We start from the raw sequence: 17,356 nt of genomic DNA, 5'->3' as shown, positions 1-17,356 counted from the left end.
CACAGTCTTCGTCTTCCTCAAGATATTGTCTCTGAGAATTATATCTTGCAATTGGTCATACAGCATGTAGAATGTTTTATCTGTCTGATGTGTTGAAGTGACCCTATGAGCACTGTACAGCCTTCTACATATATATATATATATATATATTTTTTTCCTTGAACAGAATCGTTTTGGAAATCGCCTGCTGCAGATTGCTTAATTGTACTCTCTAAGCAGGACTACTCGAACTTGCGGACATTGCATGTACGATAAATCAAATTGGCTAAATAACAAAACTACGGTGGTTAATTTTAACCATTCGCATTAGGCGCCATCGCATTGTAGTAATTACACATGGGCTGGCCGGTTTGCAAAGCGCATCCACGTAGAAGGAATGCGATGCGCGACGAGAAATGCATTTGCGTTCCAATTAAGTTCGTCCTCCGCTGCTTTCTGCGCCCCCACTCCATTTACTATGAGCGACACGCCGTCTGAGCCGTGGTACAACGTACGTAAAACGTTGCAGCGATGGCTTCGAATTATTGACTCCGTTTCATCCGCCTTGAGCGTCCTAGCTACAATCGAAGGGCGGTTATTTTCTCTCGCGACCGAAAGGCGCGCGTGAAAATGGCGCGCACGAACCATGACCCTATTAACCGCGCAGTCGTTGAATTGCCTCAAGATTTGCGCCGTGCCTCGCCAAATCGCCGCGTTTGATACGCGGGCCGCGTTGCCACTGCGCAATTTGCACTCCGTAGCCGACCAAACCCCGTCAAGTGGTTTATTGATTTGTTTCTTAGCGCTGGCTCGTGCCGCCTCTAACCCACTTTCCACCCGCGCGCGGGTAGCCATTACCGGGTATTCGTGGTCAAGGCCGGCCAGGCCAGACGCGTCCGTCTGGAGCCGCCACGCTTATCTAGCACGCTGTGAAACGCACGATAAGCCCGTCGTTATAACAAAAGTAACCCGGCCACGCCATAAAGTGTGGAATTAGCCGACTGTCGTGCCACCTGTTAAATAAATGGCAAACTAAAATCCGCTACAATATGTGGCACTTTTGATAAGTCTGCCTGATAGGCCTTTCACTCTTAGATGGCGCAGACATCTGCTTAATGTTTTAAAAAGGGGGCTCATTTTCTGTCCGGCTGTGAAGCGAGATTTCGCCACTGTTTCGTGACGATGGGCTACGTTCGCTCGCACGGATAGGAGAAACGCGGCGAAGGTCTTCTGTTTCTGTGCAAAGGCTGAAGTGAGCCTGCGGCGTCGTTTCATGGGCATCTTGCCCGGACACTTGAGCAGTGTAGCAGTGACGTCGGCGGCTTAACTGGTGAGAGTTGACTGTCAAAGAAACCCGCCATGGTTGCTCAGTGGCTATGGTGTTGGGCTGCTGAGCACGAGGTCGCGGGATCGAATCCCGGCCACTGCGGCCGCATTTCGATGGGGGCGAAATGCGAAAACACCCGTGTGCTTAGATTTAGGTGCACGTTAAAGAACCCCAGGTGGTCAAAATTTCCGGAGTCCTCCACTACGGCGTGCCTCATCATCGGAAAGGGGTTTTGGCACGTAAAACCCCAAATATTATTATTGACTGTCAAAGTGAAGGCAAGGCGAAAATTAACGCGCGATTCGGTGCCAACCATTTGTGACGCGTACCGAGCAGACGGAGTATCTCACTCTCGCTCTTTTTATCTCGTTGGTTTGCAAGCAATGCAACGAGACAGAATAGGTCTGGTGCCAGGCCCTGCGCAGCGCCGCACAACTTCCGCGTTTCAGGTTGTTTTTTTAGATTGTTACAATATGTAATAACATTGTAATCTTTTCATTGACATTGGCGCAATCGATTGCAGGCGCAATCAAATATTTGTGATGCACCGGCATCGTTCTCGCGCATTTCAAGTCTAGTAGGCTTCAAATTACCATATGTCTACGCTAGCCTTCCTGCATGAGGCCGATGGCGCTGCTCAACACAGCGATCACTGCGGTTTGTGAACCAGCACGGTACATATGTAAGCTGTGCGCTTCGGCATTGCCTTTTTTGCCTGCATACAGCCATAATATATGAAGGATCGCATAAAAAGAGTGCGATGCCTGTTTTTGAGGACAAAATTTCCGTAATGCGTGTGAGTGCGTCGTAGTGAACGGAACAAACACAACCGAAAAAGAAATTCGGTTATCATCCTCTTTCTCGAAAAAGCAAGAGAAAACTGGCTAACGCCGCAATAGGGCCTCGCATAGTCACGCCGCACAACGTTTATAAATATATAGCCGCTGATGCGGTATGCTTGGACCATGCGGTATATAGAACAAAGATATATGTAATCCAGCACTTACCACTGCTTAGGACGCTCGCGCAGTTCGTAAACAGTCCCTTTGCTGGACAAGCGTAATTCAGACTGTAAGGTATGCTGCTATCACTTGCCAAAACTATTTTATTCAGGTGCGGAAACCTCACCCATCGAACCAAGTAGTCACGCAATGTAACCTGCAGCGAACAGTTTGAACGCTTGCCAAAGTATAACATCACAGCTCCTATCGTAGCAGAACGGTACCCACGATCACGCTGTTATGATCGTCGCGTATGTTTCCGCAGCTTAGAAATAGAGGATAATACTGCAATAAGGTCACATTAGTGACTGGAACATTCAGAAATACACAATTCAACTCCGAGGCTGATTGTAGACTCGAATATGCGCGCACACATCGCGCTGCGTGTTCTGTCCACCTCAACGCCAGCAGAAATTCCGGCCATGATGCCTTAAACCACTTCAGCACGTCTCACAGAACCGTTTACTACGTAGAAGACGCACGTCATACTAAACAGACCGCACGACCGCGAAAACAAACTCCAGAAACTGCCGCCAAGCGTATAACTCCCATGGAAAAGACCGCTTTCACCCAAGCCAGTATGGCGCTGCTCATAGGCGGCGCCACTGCGTTCACAATATGGCGGCGCCTACGAAAAAACGGTCTATATATGCGTCTAGGCAAACCCCAACGTATATACCGCCGCAACTACATTGAGCAAATACAGCAGAAATAACAACGCTTGGCACACTCGTGGTTTGTAGAGAGTACTTGCACCCCCACTCAATCGAAACGTACTTGTTCGTCTTGATAGAATGACCGACTTGTATACGACGATGGAAAAGAAATGAAAAAAAAAAAATACCGCAGTGAGGGAGAGGCAGCAATGCTTTCCAACTAAAATTTGAATGTGCCCACTTGTAACGAATATATCATCGTCACGCGCGAGATTAACCACACGCTAAAAAGGCGAAAAGAGCAAAAATAAATTGTGCCGATCCCACACACTGTGGGGATCATTGTGGTGTGAAGCATTTGGCTGTAAATGACTATCCAGCATCCTTTGGAGTTCTTAGGAAGCTCACCACATGGACAAACGTGTTTGTATAAGGTATAAGTATAGGGTAAACTGTGTGTGCGTGTGTGTGCGTGCGTGTGTGTGTGTGACAACAACAAGACTACGATAGTATGACGATGATGAATGCAACAGCATTTTGTTGTTCGTCTGCAAACAAACCAAGGAAGTTGTAAAAAAAACACTTCTGGAGTGGTTATGACGTCCCAAATTTGAAGCTGGAGCACCGCCATATTAGCATGACCGGCCGCGCTGGCGCCGTGGGTTGAGCTCGAGATCGCGAGTTCGATTCTGACCGCTGCGGCCGCGTTCCGATGGGGGCGGAATTAAAAAAGAAGAAAAATATATATATTATGAAAAAATAACGCTTGTGTACCGTCCATTTGGTGCGCGTTGAAAAATTCAAGGTGGTCTAAAGTACGTCTCGCGTCCCCACCCACTACGGCGTGCGCTTCATATCGAGTCGTGTATTCTGCGCGTAAAGCCTTAGGGTCTATCTAGTTTTCATTTTAAAAAAGAAAGAGAAAGTAACGGCGATTTAATGGTAAATGGGAGAGAAATGCGTTAACAGTACGTCGCACCTCTTTGACGTCCCGAATTCGTGATTTAGAACGCGTTCGCCACGTTTCAAAGGGTTGTTCAGGAGCACACTCGATATGTCTCGCCTCTTCGACGAACGAATTGCAACTAACGAAGTGCAACTAATGCTAACGCAAAAAAAGAAAAATCGCTTTTAGTGGAGGAAAAGGAAGCGATTTCTCTGCACAACCCACGAATTTAGGATGGCTGGTTTTACAGACGCTGGTTGACGTGTAACCATGCGTAACCTGGTGCTGTCGGTTTTAGGATGAAGCCTAAACGCCATGCATACGTTTTATGCGGACATGACATCACTATACTCAGCCATAGGAAATGAACAACCACCTTCAATTTTCAAATTAGCCTCGTATTTAAAGGCCAGCGCTTGCTTTACCTTTGCTGGTAGAAAGGTGACGTATCTGCTGCTTTGTTTGATCTAATGACTTAACACCTTTTATTTGAAACATTAACACCTTGAGGGGGATTTCGTATAGCAGTCCGGATCTTCGCCTGCTAGTGCAACAGGTGTAATGTGTAATTGCAGCGCAATTTATTGGACCGCGGTGCGCTAAGCAATCTTCTCTGGAAAGCAGGCCATCCTGCCAGGAAGTTCTGCTCGGTGTATTCTATTAGTGATCCTGCGCGGGTAAAACTTCATAAAACACTTCCATATGCGGGCGGTTGCTGCCACTCCAGCAACTTTTTTCAAGGACCTCCTTGAGGGAAACATTACAGCCTGTTCCTTTGGATCTTGGGCCGATCTCGAAGGTGGCACAATCTCGCACAGAGTCTCTCCGCAGCGTTATCTGCCCCGTAGAAAAGACTGGACAGCCTAGAGTGAATGGGAGGCGGGGGACACGGGTCAGTTTTATAATCGGGGAGGTTATTGCCGTCTTGCTTCGGAAAAGCTGAGCGGATAGTCGCGTTTACAGGACATATGAAACCCCTTGTAGCGTAATGAGCACCACAATTAGAGTGCGCAGAAACCGATTCTTCGTAGATTTTCTGGGCACATCTCGAAGCAGGCGCGTTCGCCGGTTCAAATCTGGCGCCACATCGATAGCATGCTGCGACTTGTAGCCCGCTAAAGGCAGAGAAGGGGGTGGGGGGGCGAAATTTAATATGTACATAAAAAGCGAGTAAAACAATAAAATGTATGCTGTTCAAAAAACGCAGCCGTGCATTTTTTAAAAGCGAGCATATGCGAACACAAGAAAAGATTAGCTTTATTTAAGCGAGCGCAGCGCCAGTAGCGATCGTGGCGCCACATGCAACAGTGCCGCTTCGCGCTCTTTTTGGCCGATTTTGAAACCTTTAAACTTTCAGCAGCCGTGGCGGCGGCTCGTTGGTGCTGTTCGCCTGCTTTAAGTGATACCAGTTTTCCAGTGGAGAACTACGGATCGTGTTTGCAAGAACAACGCCTTCTGTCTTTGTCCTCTCGATCTGCCCCTTCAAGATGAAGGGTTCTTAATTTGCTGAAAACCATGTTGCACGATTTGAACGGCACTAAAGGAAGCTTCGGAATGTATCGTTCATGCAGTTATTGACGAAGCCAGCTTCAGATTGCAATTTTTTTTTTTTTTAGGTTTGCCATTTCTTGGGCGAGTTTGTAAACTTACTTGGAAGGCATATTTAGCGCCAGCGAATAAGGTATTGTTAGCAGCATCTTTTTTTTCTTCTTTTTACCCTTTTGCAACTGGAATATGGTACTGGCTCTCAGGCTACGGCGGGAGCTGTGCGATTGCGTTACCAACGGAATATGCGGTTGCGATGCTATATTCATCACTGCGCTGTAGTTAATCATGATTGCGTAAATGACACTCGCAGGCTGCGACTACGGACGAAAAGTAAGCGAAACCACAAAATATGGCATGAATGTAGCCTCAACACCGTTCATTGAACTTCCAAATCGAGAGAGAGAGAGAGAGAGAAACTGCTAGTGGCCCCACGTTTAGCTCATGGAAGTGTGTCCACTCAACTATTAGGCATGAAGGTAATGCAAATAATACCAACAGCAGGCAGTGTGGTCACCGAAGGTAAAGGCCGCGTGCAGCCGAGGCCTAGGTCTTTTGTACAATAATGACAGCGATGAGCGGATATTTATGATGCTGCTTTAACAGGGAGTAAAACAAAATCATCAGCAGCTCACAAGCATACATATGCAACATTTCATGAAAATTGAACTCTTAGAGCGGTCCAAAAATCTGACGGGCACTGCATGCTATTTAAGGGCAAAAAAAAAATATATATATATATATATATCACCTCATTTTACAAATTAACCAAACGAAAATTGCAATTTCAAGGTAAAGAAATTTAGTACTGTGCAACTCTTCCCAGTGTTCCTGTGTGAAATGTAAGAAAGCCTATCCACAAATCATGGTGCACTTTAAATTACTTCTGCATGTAATGTTTTGGTTGAATGCATACAAATTATTTTTTAAAAAATTGTTTAAGCAATATATACCTTAACCGTCAGTTCGCCTTCATTCCATTTTTACTGAATCGTTTCTGCACTGCACTAACACACGTGACTGTCAAGAGAGCTTTGTTGGTTGCACTGTTGTCACAAAGCAGTGTGAAGTCAATGTAGTCTCCATATTCTTCCATTTTTGTGGTTCTGAGCATACGAATATTTCCTTTTTTTTTTTTCAGTGCACCTGTCTTCACTTGGAGGTCGCATTTGAAGTTCTCTATAAGCTATCACTGTTCATATGGCATTCTACCTTTCTCACTGCAAGAGGAAAGCCTTGGATGAAGCAATTCACAGCTGCCATTGAATGTGATCAGAAGAATTGGCAGCAGAGGGAAAACAATGACAGTAAATTTGAGACAAGAAACAAAGCCAAAACAAGGTGCGTTTTGTTTGTTGAATAGCGAGCTATCACATTTAAACTGTTTCCTTGACATAAACCAGTGCAGCTTGGGGCTGTTAGTAGCCAATGCGCTATTATTTTGCTATTCTAATTTAAGTATTTGTTTGTGCAACTGCATCACATGATCAATGTTGTCTGAATTCCAGCGGCTACTAGGAATGAACCAACATGAGCTAGTATGCTGTCACCCTCTTTCAAAACATTGGCAGGCCGGCTGACAAAATTGCTACTTGAGCGTCATCTGCAACTAAAAAGGTAAATGCGATTCATTCTATAACCTTATTACATCGAATTCTTGCTATGTTTCCTAACGTATATGAAGGTAAGCCATGCTCGAATTTATTGGTGGGGAACCTCTAGTTGTTAAAAATTTAGTTATAAATGTAAGTCTCCCCGCAAGGGCGTCTGCGTCGGCAGGCGTTTGGTGTGTTACGACACCACGTACCCGAGCACACGAGGGTTGTACTCTTAGCCTTGTCCTGAGAAAAGGGGATCCTAAGGTGTTGAGCCGATGCTTAGTGCTTGGATTGTTATGGCCCCTCGGCATATGCAACAAACCCCTTTGGCTTAGACGTAGACTGCACCCCCGGCAGCTACAGAGACGCTTTTATTCTTGAAATTTAAAGTTTATTGGGAGGACAAAACTATTACCTTATTAGATTTCCAGAATTACCTGTTGATTCTGTTAATTTATTTCTCTGTTTAGAGTCATTTAATCTCAGAATTATAGCTTTCTTTTCTAATTCTCTCTCTCTCTCTTTTTTTTTCTCGTGCGCACGCTCTCATAGCTTTTATTTTGGTTATATTCTTGATAAAACACTTGTAAAATTGCCTGCCTCTTGGCCAATCGCCCATATTGTGTATGGGCCATTTTGGGAAAGAAGCAAACAAACTGCTGTGGTTTTGGCGATCGTTTTCTTTGTCGCCGTTATGCTGCCCCAATTGACAGCACCTTGATGTTCAGTAGTGTGCCGTGAAATCAGCAAATAATATTGTCACGCTGTAGTCACGGTGAAGAGTTAGACTTAGAATTAGTGACAATGGTGCAGTAAGGTTACATTCGTGCATAGCATTTTCAGAACTACACAACTGTTCCCCGAGGCTGATTGTAGGCTTGCGCGCATCGCGCTGGCTGCTCCGTCCGCCTAAAAGCCAGCAGAAACACCGGCCATGCGGCCTTAATGCGCCATTAGTACATCTCACAGGACCATTTCTCACGCAGAAGACGCCACTTTACACTAGAGAGTTTTAGGTTAGGGGACGCAAGCGGCTTGCGTACGCAAGAACTAGGGGCTACGGTACTGCGCCTGCGCACACCCAGACGTATTGGTCTGCGCATGCGCAGTGCCGTGGCCCCTAGTTGCGTATGCAAGCCGCTTGCGTCCGCTAACCTAAAGCTATCAACTAAATAGACCGCGCTAGTGCGTCGCCGAGCGTATAACTGGCTTACAGCATGGAGAGCTCGCCCAAGCCAGCAGTATATGTTCCTTATTCCTTTTGAAACAGGGCAAGAACTTGAAGCGCCACAGAAAGCCAGCACGCCGACTGCCCATAGATGGCGCCAATGGCGCCACTGCCTACGCAATATGGCGGCGCCCATGAAAAAAAGCATATAGGGCAGTTGCAGTCATTCTTTTCTCACTCCTCAGTTCTCCAATCGTGCGTGAAGCCGATGGGTCTAAGCTTGTGGTCCCCTTGCTCCCACCCTTCTGAACAGATCTTAATTCCCCCAATGTCTGTTGGCTGCATTCTCAGAAAACCGCATTTTACGGGATGTCTCATTCAGTGTACGCATTTCCCTTCCTTTGCCCGCTTCCGGTGCGCCATTACCGTGTCGCGTCGGAGGTTACACGTCCACGCAGTTGTGAAAGCATATCCCCGAAAAATGACCGACCGATAATACCGGTCCTGCGTATGCATCGCGGACAAGAACAAGGAACGAGTCGTTTCAACGTAACTACAAGGATCATTTTGCGGCGCTCGCCTTCATAAGTTCTCGCGCGAGAGTGAAAAGAAAATTAGAAGAAAGGAAGTTCTCAGAATACGGACAGTCAGTCGGGAGAAACCACAAAAAAAAAAAACAAAGACGGGAAAACGGACAGTCGGGGGAGGGACAGAGGGAGCTGCTCGGCAAGGGTCACTTTTTTCGGACGAGGCGCTTGAAGAAACCGTCGATGGACCTCTGGCTGGAGGCGAAGTAGTGGCCTCCCTTCTTGCTCGTCGTCGTCGTCGACCAGGCCTCCTCGGACGAGGCGGCGCTGACGGCGCGGCCTTCCGGTGCGAAGACGCCACCGGCCGTCGCGGGACAGCAGAAGTCGCCGGATGCCCTGCGTTCGTGTGATGAGTCAGCAGATTGGGTACACTGCGTCACTTCCTCCTCCGTCCGTATCACTCGGGTAAACGCCAGCGCCGGTGTTGCGCCTCTAAACTTCACTCGGAGCTGTTCAATCCACATAATACTCTTAAAACGGTTGCACCCTTTGGGGTGCATATTTGTCCCACAACGATGATCGTCATCTGCCTTGCTTGCGTTTCCTTTCCTGAAAAGTAGCCGCGCGCTACTTTCCTGTCGAGCATGCTGCGTCACACTGATAACGCGCATGCCGTTCGTGATTGGAAAGTACCGGGCTCGAAGCGTTAAAGAAAGCAAACGCGGGCAAGACCGATGACGATTATCGTTGTGGGACAAGATAAGCCCCAAAGGGTGTAAATTTTTTTAAGAGTGAAGAGTGAAGACACGACTGACACACACTCTTTTGACATACACTGTTGCACCCCTTGGGGCGTATCTTGTCCCACAACGATAATCGTCAACCGTCTTGCCCGCGTTTCCTTTCTTTAACGCTGCGAGCCCGGTACTTTCCAGTAACAAACGGCATGCGCGTTATCAGCATGACATAGCATTCCCGACAGTGAAGTAGCGGGCGCGGCGTTTTCAAGAAAGGAAACGCATCAAGGCAGATGACGGTTATTGTGTGGCAGATATACACCTCAAAGGGTGCAAACGTTTTTAGAGTGTAAGAGTGTCGACAAAGGTACATCCTTTGGGGTGTATCTGCCACACAACGACAATCTTCATCTGCGTTGCTTGCGTTTCGTTCATTGAAAACGCCGCGCCCGCTACTTTCCTGCCGCAAATGCTATACGTCATACCGATAACGTGCTTGCCATTCGTTATTGGGGAGTACCGAGCTCGCAGCGTTAAAGAAAGGAAATGCGGGCAGAGACGTTTATTGTTGTGCGGCAAGATACGACCCAAAGGGTGTAATTTCGTTTTAGAGTGCAGGCAGATGAAGGCTTGAAGTGGTAAACAGTATGTGAACAAGGGATGCCTCAGCCTATAGAGCCGATGTTTCGACAAGGGGACTTTTGACAGTGGCCACGTGGGGAGGCTAAAGTGGGGGTTGGGGGGGTGGAAGGGGGCACACCGGGCAATTGTGTAATGTTCGACATACAAATATTCCGCATTCGAATATTCTACATACGAATACATACGGGATACCATTTAATTGCTGTCTCTGCTTATTATTTCGCCAGACTGATTATTCGGCCAGTCGAAACAACGCGAACTGCGCTAGTATCACGCTTCTCTTTAACGAACAGAACATTGTGCGTGCGCATCATGGTGGCGTGCCGTTCCTCAATTTTTGTTTCTTCCATTGTCACGGTGGTCCAAATAATAACCCGTCTCTTTCTTAAGATAACTGTGCTGAAGTCCAGTCGCGAACCGTATTACGTACATGCGCCAAATGATGGATTAAGTTAAGCCTCATGTTCTTACCAAGCAAACTCCACGCGGACTTCATATTTCACTTAGCTTATAAATGGTAAGAATGTTCGTTATTTTATTTGGCTTTCGGAAGTCCGTTTATCTCTGATACTGGTATCCGATTCAGAAATTTCACTATTCGAACGCTCCTTTACTGTATAATCCACTGGACTAGACAAACGGTTTTAGAGAAGACTGAACTAGTGGACTTGTATATACGCGCCTCCTTCTCGTATCATCATCATCATTGCTTGGCCTCCCCGTCCCTTTTCCTCAGTCCGGAGCAACGGGCCAGAGACGGCGACTTGCTGCCTTTTGCGTAAATTCCCTCCCTCTCTTTCGCCCGCGTCACAAATCAACTTGCACTGAAGCGAAAGGTACGAGGCGTGCTCAGGCACCTCCATGCGCTTGGTGTGTACCGCGTAGTACGCAGTAGAACGTAATTCCGTGCTTCGGCTTCGGTTCTGTTGCAGGGACGTATAGGGTATAGTACAGTCATCTCTTACATAAAATTCTCTCTCTTTTCTTACATCCTATAAATAGCAGCTTGTAATAGGTTCCGTTCTTTTTTTTTTTTTTGCTGTAAATACATGACAGCAGCACCGCGCAGGCGTGGATTGTTACCTCGTGGACTGACGTCATCTGCACGTTGGCTTCTGCTATTGGCTCGCGCGCCCGTAGTTTTCGCTGCACTGTAAACAGTTTTTAGATTAGTGTGCCCGAACACTTGGCGACGCAAGCTTCACTGCTGTGGTCCCTTTGCGTTCCTTTGTATACGCGAGGTGGTTTCCGCTCCCCGTATGGTTGGGCACCTTAATCTAAAACTATTAACCGGGACTAGGCTTCTCGAATAAAGTTTAATCTCTCTCTCTCTCTCTCTCTCTCTCTCTTGTGAGACCAAATATGGGCAAGCACTTTGTTCTCAAGCACGTGCGCTCGAGCCGGACAATTCGCCGGCGCACTCGCCTCGCGTATCCAGCATCCTGCGTCTTGACCGCCACGGCGGTGCTGGACTGGACCCTGCGCGAGATGCCCTTGCAGTGCGTCGGACCCAGCCCGAGCAGCAGGTCGCCGGCCGACGATGACGTCTTGGCGCCTGCGACGCAGCCGACGCCCCCGCTGGCGACCGTGGACATGTCCTCCGAGTAGGCCTGCCGTATACGCGACAATGTGCGAGACCATTTTCTTTTTCATTTCGCCCCCTTTTTTTTTTTTTTTTGCGTCGAGCCCACTATTTACAGCCTCTTCCATGACCTACGAGATCCGGTGGCGTGCGGCTCTCGGAGAACATGTTTTTTTTTCCCTACAGTTATACATAAGTCTTACTAGAGGGAAATCTGGCGATGATATTTTCGGGATGTTTGTTCGGCCAGCATGCGAATTATGGGCAATCGAGGAGGAACCAAGTAAGGCTGTTGGAGCGAGAATGACGTCAGCCAGCCAGCCTCGGCAAGCCAACCTCATCAAGAGGCCTCCCTTCTTTTTTTTCGGGACCCATATGCGCGCTGATTCTCGGGAAAGAGGCGTTACATGGTGGCCGGACTTTTTACGGCATTGTTTGGTATACGTGGTAGCTCTTATAGCGGCGCTCTTGTCAGAGCGGCCCTCTATCACCCACTTGGCCCCACAATTACCGCCCTACTCTATGTACCTCTGCTTTCCGCGCGCTCGGCGGCATGAAATTAGCGCTTGCATATTTTCAAGATAGTTACGTGATTTCCCTGCTAGTCTTTTTACTAGTACACGAATTCAGGTCCCATCTCTGGTCACGCCAGTAACGCGTTCCTCGTCGCGCCAGCGTTGTGAGACGCCTGGTAGGCGCTGTTCCTCCTGCGCAGCAGCACTTGTCTGGCGTACGGCGTCGCTAAATGTCGCTTTCGCGTATCGAGCGAAAGGAATCGTTTCCGTATATCGGCCCTGGTGTCACAATTTGTTCGAATGCATATATTAGTATAAATTTTGAGCCAGTACCATTTTTTTTCAGAACGCAGAGAGCAGTAATGTTGAGCATACGCTGAATCATTACAAATTGTTGCACTTAGATATGGCGATATAATGTTGAAAATGATACATTTTCGGAGTCACAATGCCGTTTAGAGCCAGAAAAAGAAGGATTAAGTTCACTCAAATCCGTGTGCTAGAACCACAATTCCCATGCTGTCGGAACCACCGTACTTGCAGTACACACTATGGCGCCGCTGTTCCCTCTGGTGATTTCTGTAGGAAGCTCTAATGGCGACATGGATACCTTATTTTTCAACTCGACGCTATGCATGTTCGCGCGCGCACCTCTGGACAGTCTTCTGCGCGGGGCCTGCGCAGGAGCGTCTTGGCCTCCTCGGCCGACTTGGCGTCGTCCATGAGGTCTTGCCTGACCGGGGATCCTCCGTTGGGATCCGCGGCCATCGCGTGGTGGTGGTGGTGGTGGCCGGACGTCCAGTGTCGCAGGCGGTTGAGCGCCTGCTGCGCCAGCAGCAGCTTGGCCGACTTCCGGGACCTGCGGTACCCCAAGCATTTGGACGTTTCACGTGGATTCATGGTAGGCATCAGCGCAGCATATAAGTACGGAAGACAGAAAACGACTAGGACAGAGTTCTCTATGTTCCATCCGCTGATGGCTACCACATATTATTCGCAATTCCAACTCGTGCAGGTCAATTAACACCTTACTGAATTCGTGTGGCTGTTTTTGCGGACCGTATCGTCACTGTGGCGACGCCGGTAATCATTCGCGATGAAACTTCTGTCACCAGAGGTGACCACTTTCGATTCTGCCCACGCTGCACTTGGTAGTGTGGCCGTAGAATGTGGAGTTAGCACTAAACTTCACACCAAGCCAACCAGCCAACACAAGCAACTAGCACAACTAGCCAACATGAAGAACAGCGCGGGGCAAATCGAAGATGATATCACCTCGGGTCACAGACCCGGATTTCTCGTCTATGACAGCGCTCCAATGGTGGTTTTAGCGGTGGTAATCGCGTTGCGATGATTTAATCGGAATACACCAGCACGATGCTTGCAGATAGTGGAGTTTTAGAACTTCCACGTCTCCTTATTGTCAGGTAATGTATAGTAACCATCTGCTTACGTACGAAACTTCTCGCGTTGCCGCATTTTCAGAGTACGCGCTCGCTGCCATATAGCCACGTGGCGCAAACTCCTTACCAGCTGCATTTTTCTGTACGGCGCAAGACTTGACGGACGGTCAGTTAAAGATCTGTAACGCCCAATCGGAGATGTACAGCAGTGCCAGGTTTCTGTATCATCCCGTGTAGTATAACGCAGTCATTTTGCTTGCCAAGAACTAAATAGACCTAAGAGAACGTGAGAGGGCGCCATCTACGAGGATGGCAAGGCGAAAAGTACTCTAAAAGGACGGGAACCATATAGGCAGTGTCGAAAGAAACTGTATGGCTTTGCTGAAACGATCTGCAACTAAATTATCACAGGCGGTCGTTCTGTTTGGGCGTGTCGCCACGCGCTTTTATCACACAGTTAAACCGCTGTCGACTCTGTGATCACCATCATCATCAGTATTTGTCACTATCATCATCAGCACCCAGCGGCCGTCTGCGCTCTACGTTGGGAGAGCAGGATCCTTTTAATGCGTGTAGGAACCGCGTGGCGTCGGAACGACCACTTGTAAATTGGATGGAATAATTCATTCATCTGTCTGCATGCATGGTGCTGGGCAGCACAAACAGGGATAGCTGGTACGCGTTTTGATGGAGTATATGCGCACCGAAACGTAGAGTAGGAAACGTAGAATAGAGGTGCCTGTGTCTCGCGCGTTGCCCCTGAATCACTACCGTGGTCCTTGTATCCGTGACAGAGGTACACAGGAAGGTGGGAGCCTGGGCGCGATCTTGTAACGGTTAGGAAAGCGAACCGTTCGCTCGGCCTCGCATGATTGGTCAGAATGGCGTTTTCGCTGACGAAAACGCAGTTCTGTCCAATCACGCCAAGCCAAGCGAGCGGTTCGCCTTCCGAACCGTTATAAGGTCGCTCCCCTGAACTGATCAAGCTTCGAAGGGGACTTGTGGACAAGGGACGCAGATAAATACCATTGCTGAAACACCGGCCCCAGAGACACAGAGACATTCATTATTCGGCGCAAGTCGTTGCATCTGCATATCTGGTGCTTGCTCATTTAAGTAGTTATCCCTGCATCTTTTTTTGTCTCGCGCTTTGTCTTCGAAATGCTTGTCTTTGTATCCCCGTATCTCGTGGTTTGATCCTTAAGTACTTCTATTAATGTGTATTGTGCTTCGTCACTTAAAGGGCCCCGCACCAGGTCTGGCCATTTTGAGCTCACAAGACCAGTGCATACAATGCACGTTAACGATCGCGCCTGCTAAGTATTACTATAGTGAGCTAGAACGCCATAGTATTACATCCCTATGTGCCGCGGAAAGAGTTACCAATTTCAAACCGAACGCCGTGTGCCCTTCTCATCGCGGGCGCCGTGCTCCCCGCCGGTTAGTCGGCGTCAGTCTCACAAGTGCGCCTACGTACTTGGCAGTGCTGTGACGTCACTCGCAGTAACACGGGACTTCTAGAATTATCCGAGGCGACATCAGTCACTCGTTCAATCTGTTGCTTTAGACGAATAAAAATTTAGAGAAATAATAAAACATGCAAACAGAACGTCTGCGTGTTTTTTGTTTTACTTCGTATATACCGCAGCAAGATGTACTTCCGTTTCGTGTGCTTGTTCTATGCCATTTTGCCGTCTGCTTGAACTATGCCATTTTGTATGGTGTTTCAGCGCCTCCATCATGCTCATTCATCCTCTCGCGTCTGCCTGAGTGCTCGCGATTGTGGCACTGACTTATACCGCTAACGAGATGTTCTCGTGCATAGCACGCAAAATCGTGCACTGCGCGAAACGGGACTAGCGCGACCGTCACCGGAAGTGCGCCACAAGCAAACGCAGTGAAGGAATTTCGCTTGCGTAGGTTAGACGGGGAAAGTGGAGAGAGTGCCTATGTTGGCGGCGGCGGCGGCGCTCATTGCCTCCTGAAATCATGGGTTCGCGGCACTTCAGATATTTGTATCTCTGCTATTAACGAACCAATGTGAAAAATTTTTGCCGTACAACACAGCTTAGAGGGCAGGTGACAACTTCCGGCGTATAAGAAAAATTTGCTACGTGGCCTGGAAGCTTTAGCTTGGACCCAACTCCGACGCTGCCCGTTCAAATACAGGTAAAACGCACAAATGCTTTTCTGAGGTAACCCTTGAACCTATTTCAATGAAATTTGTTGGATTCGAGAGAGAAAGTTAATTTCTAGTGACTGTTGGAAGCCGAATTTCGAATTAAGGCCTGAATTTTGTTAAAAAGGTTTTGAAAAATTCGAAAGTTCGAAAGACATAGAAGCACTAAGTTTACAAGTTAAGAGCTCTGCATGAAAAATAGATATCGCGGTTCTGTAAACGGCGTCCGTTAGATCATTGAAAGCGGACAAATTTGATATGTCAAGTTACACCTTACGTGAATTCGTTACATTGGATACAAGGGTTCTGCAAAAGCTGTATTTCCATATTAATAAATTTTCTTAGCCTCATTTGTGACATATCAATTTTGTCTGCTTTAGATGTTCTGTTAGATGCAGTTCACAGAATTGTGGTATTAGTTTTCATTGCTGAGTTAGAGTTGTAAACTTGATAGTTTCGTTTTCTGAAAATCTGCGATTTTTGCCAATTTCTATTAAAAAGGTGACGATCTAAATAAAAAGTTCGAAACCAGCAGCCACTAGATATTAAGTTTTTCTTTTAAATGCAACAAACCTCGCCAAATTTGGTGCAGTGGTTGCCGAGAAAAACGAATTCTCTTTTTACATGCATTTAGATAGGAGTACCCGAGCTAAAGCTTCCTCTTAAGTATACTTGACTTTGTATGCTTGTGCCTCACGCTTCAGCATTTGCATGCTTGTCCTTATGTTACCGCGGCTCGCGTATTGTCCTTAAAACATACTTTTTTTTTTGTATCCCACTACTTCTCCCTGTATTCTTGCGTTTTGCGCTCCGTCATTTAAGCGCTTGTCTTCGCAGTCCTGTGACTCGCGCATCGCCATTTGAATCACTGCGGTACATATAGCTTAGCGGCTATGCGGCATTGCTCCGCCGAATTCGGGGGTTCGACCCCGGCTGCGGCGGCCACACATCGACGGAGACGAAATGCAAACACGCGCTCTGGCGCTTGCATAGATTCTAGGTGCGAGCACCTTGCAGGTGGTCAAAATTAATTCTGAGTCCCCACCACTGTTCATGAGTCTCATTTTGCGGTTTTGGCATGTGAAGTCGCAACCTATAATTTTTTTTTTGAAATTGCTATTTGAGTTGCGTGTTTTTGTGTGCCTATCGCTTCATTCTTTACGTGTTTGTTCTTCCATCCTTGTATCTCTCTCTCTCTCTCCCTCTCTGATGGTAGTCTTGTATAACACATGCCTCCAGGCCGTTGCATCTCAAGGGCTCTGTTAAAACAACAGCGCTTATTGCAAATGTTTATCTATGAAATATTTCACTATACTATCATTATCTCACAATGTATCTCTCGTGTCCATTGTACATCCCGTTAACCATTGGCGTAATTTTATCTCGTACAGGTTTTTCGCACTTTCGAGCGACTGTTTCTAGGCCCCTTTACAGCCACCGTAACATCTACCCTTCGTAATTCATAGCTCCACTGCGAACTCATTAGCACCGGCCTGGCGCTCTTTGACCACATTTGGCCCTTGCGCCACAAAACACCACATTCATCATCAT

General features: G+C 47.5%; 2 protein-coding genes across 2 annotated transcripts in view; one reads left to right on the top strand and one right to left on the bottom strand.

Annotated features, from left to right (window-relative positions):
• Nucleotides 1-6,357: 6,357 nt before the first annotated feature.
• The window catches only part of LOC142559556 (uncharacterized), a 121,574-nt gene continuing 110,575 nt past the window's right edge, over nucleotides 6,358-17,356 (top strand). Inside the window, exons 1-2 of the mRNA XM_075671135.1 lie at nucleotides 6,358-6,795; nucleotides 6,963-7,071. Coding sequence (XP_075527250.1) covers nucleotides 6,995-7,071 — 77 coding nt within the window. The 5' untranslated portion in view covers nucleotides 6,358-6,795; nucleotides 6,963-6,994. The remainder of the gene's footprint in view (nucleotides 6,796-6,962; nucleotides 7,072-17,356) is intronic.
• Nucleotides 8,954-13,123, bottom strand: LOC142559816 (uncharacterized). The gene is made up of 3 exons (XM_075671487.1): nucleotides 12,875-13,123; nucleotides 11,552-11,736; nucleotides 8,954-9,143 (listed from the first exon to the last, which is right to left on the bottom strand). Exons 1-3 carry the CDS (start codon nucleotides 13,121-13,123, stop codon nucleotides 8,954-8,956), a joined length of 624 nt encoding a protein of 207 aa, XP_075527602.1.

This window comes from Dermacentor variabilis, chromosome 10, assembly GCF_050947875.1.
Source record: "Dermacentor variabilis isolate Ectoservices chromosome 10, ASM5094787v1, whole genome shotgun sequence".
Lineage (NCBI taxonomy): Eukaryota > Metazoa > Arthropoda > Arachnida > Ixodida > Ixodidae > Dermacentor > Dermacentor variabilis.
The sequence above is the reverse complement of the archived record's forward strand: the minus strand, read 5'-3'. Positions and strand labels throughout refer to the sequence as shown.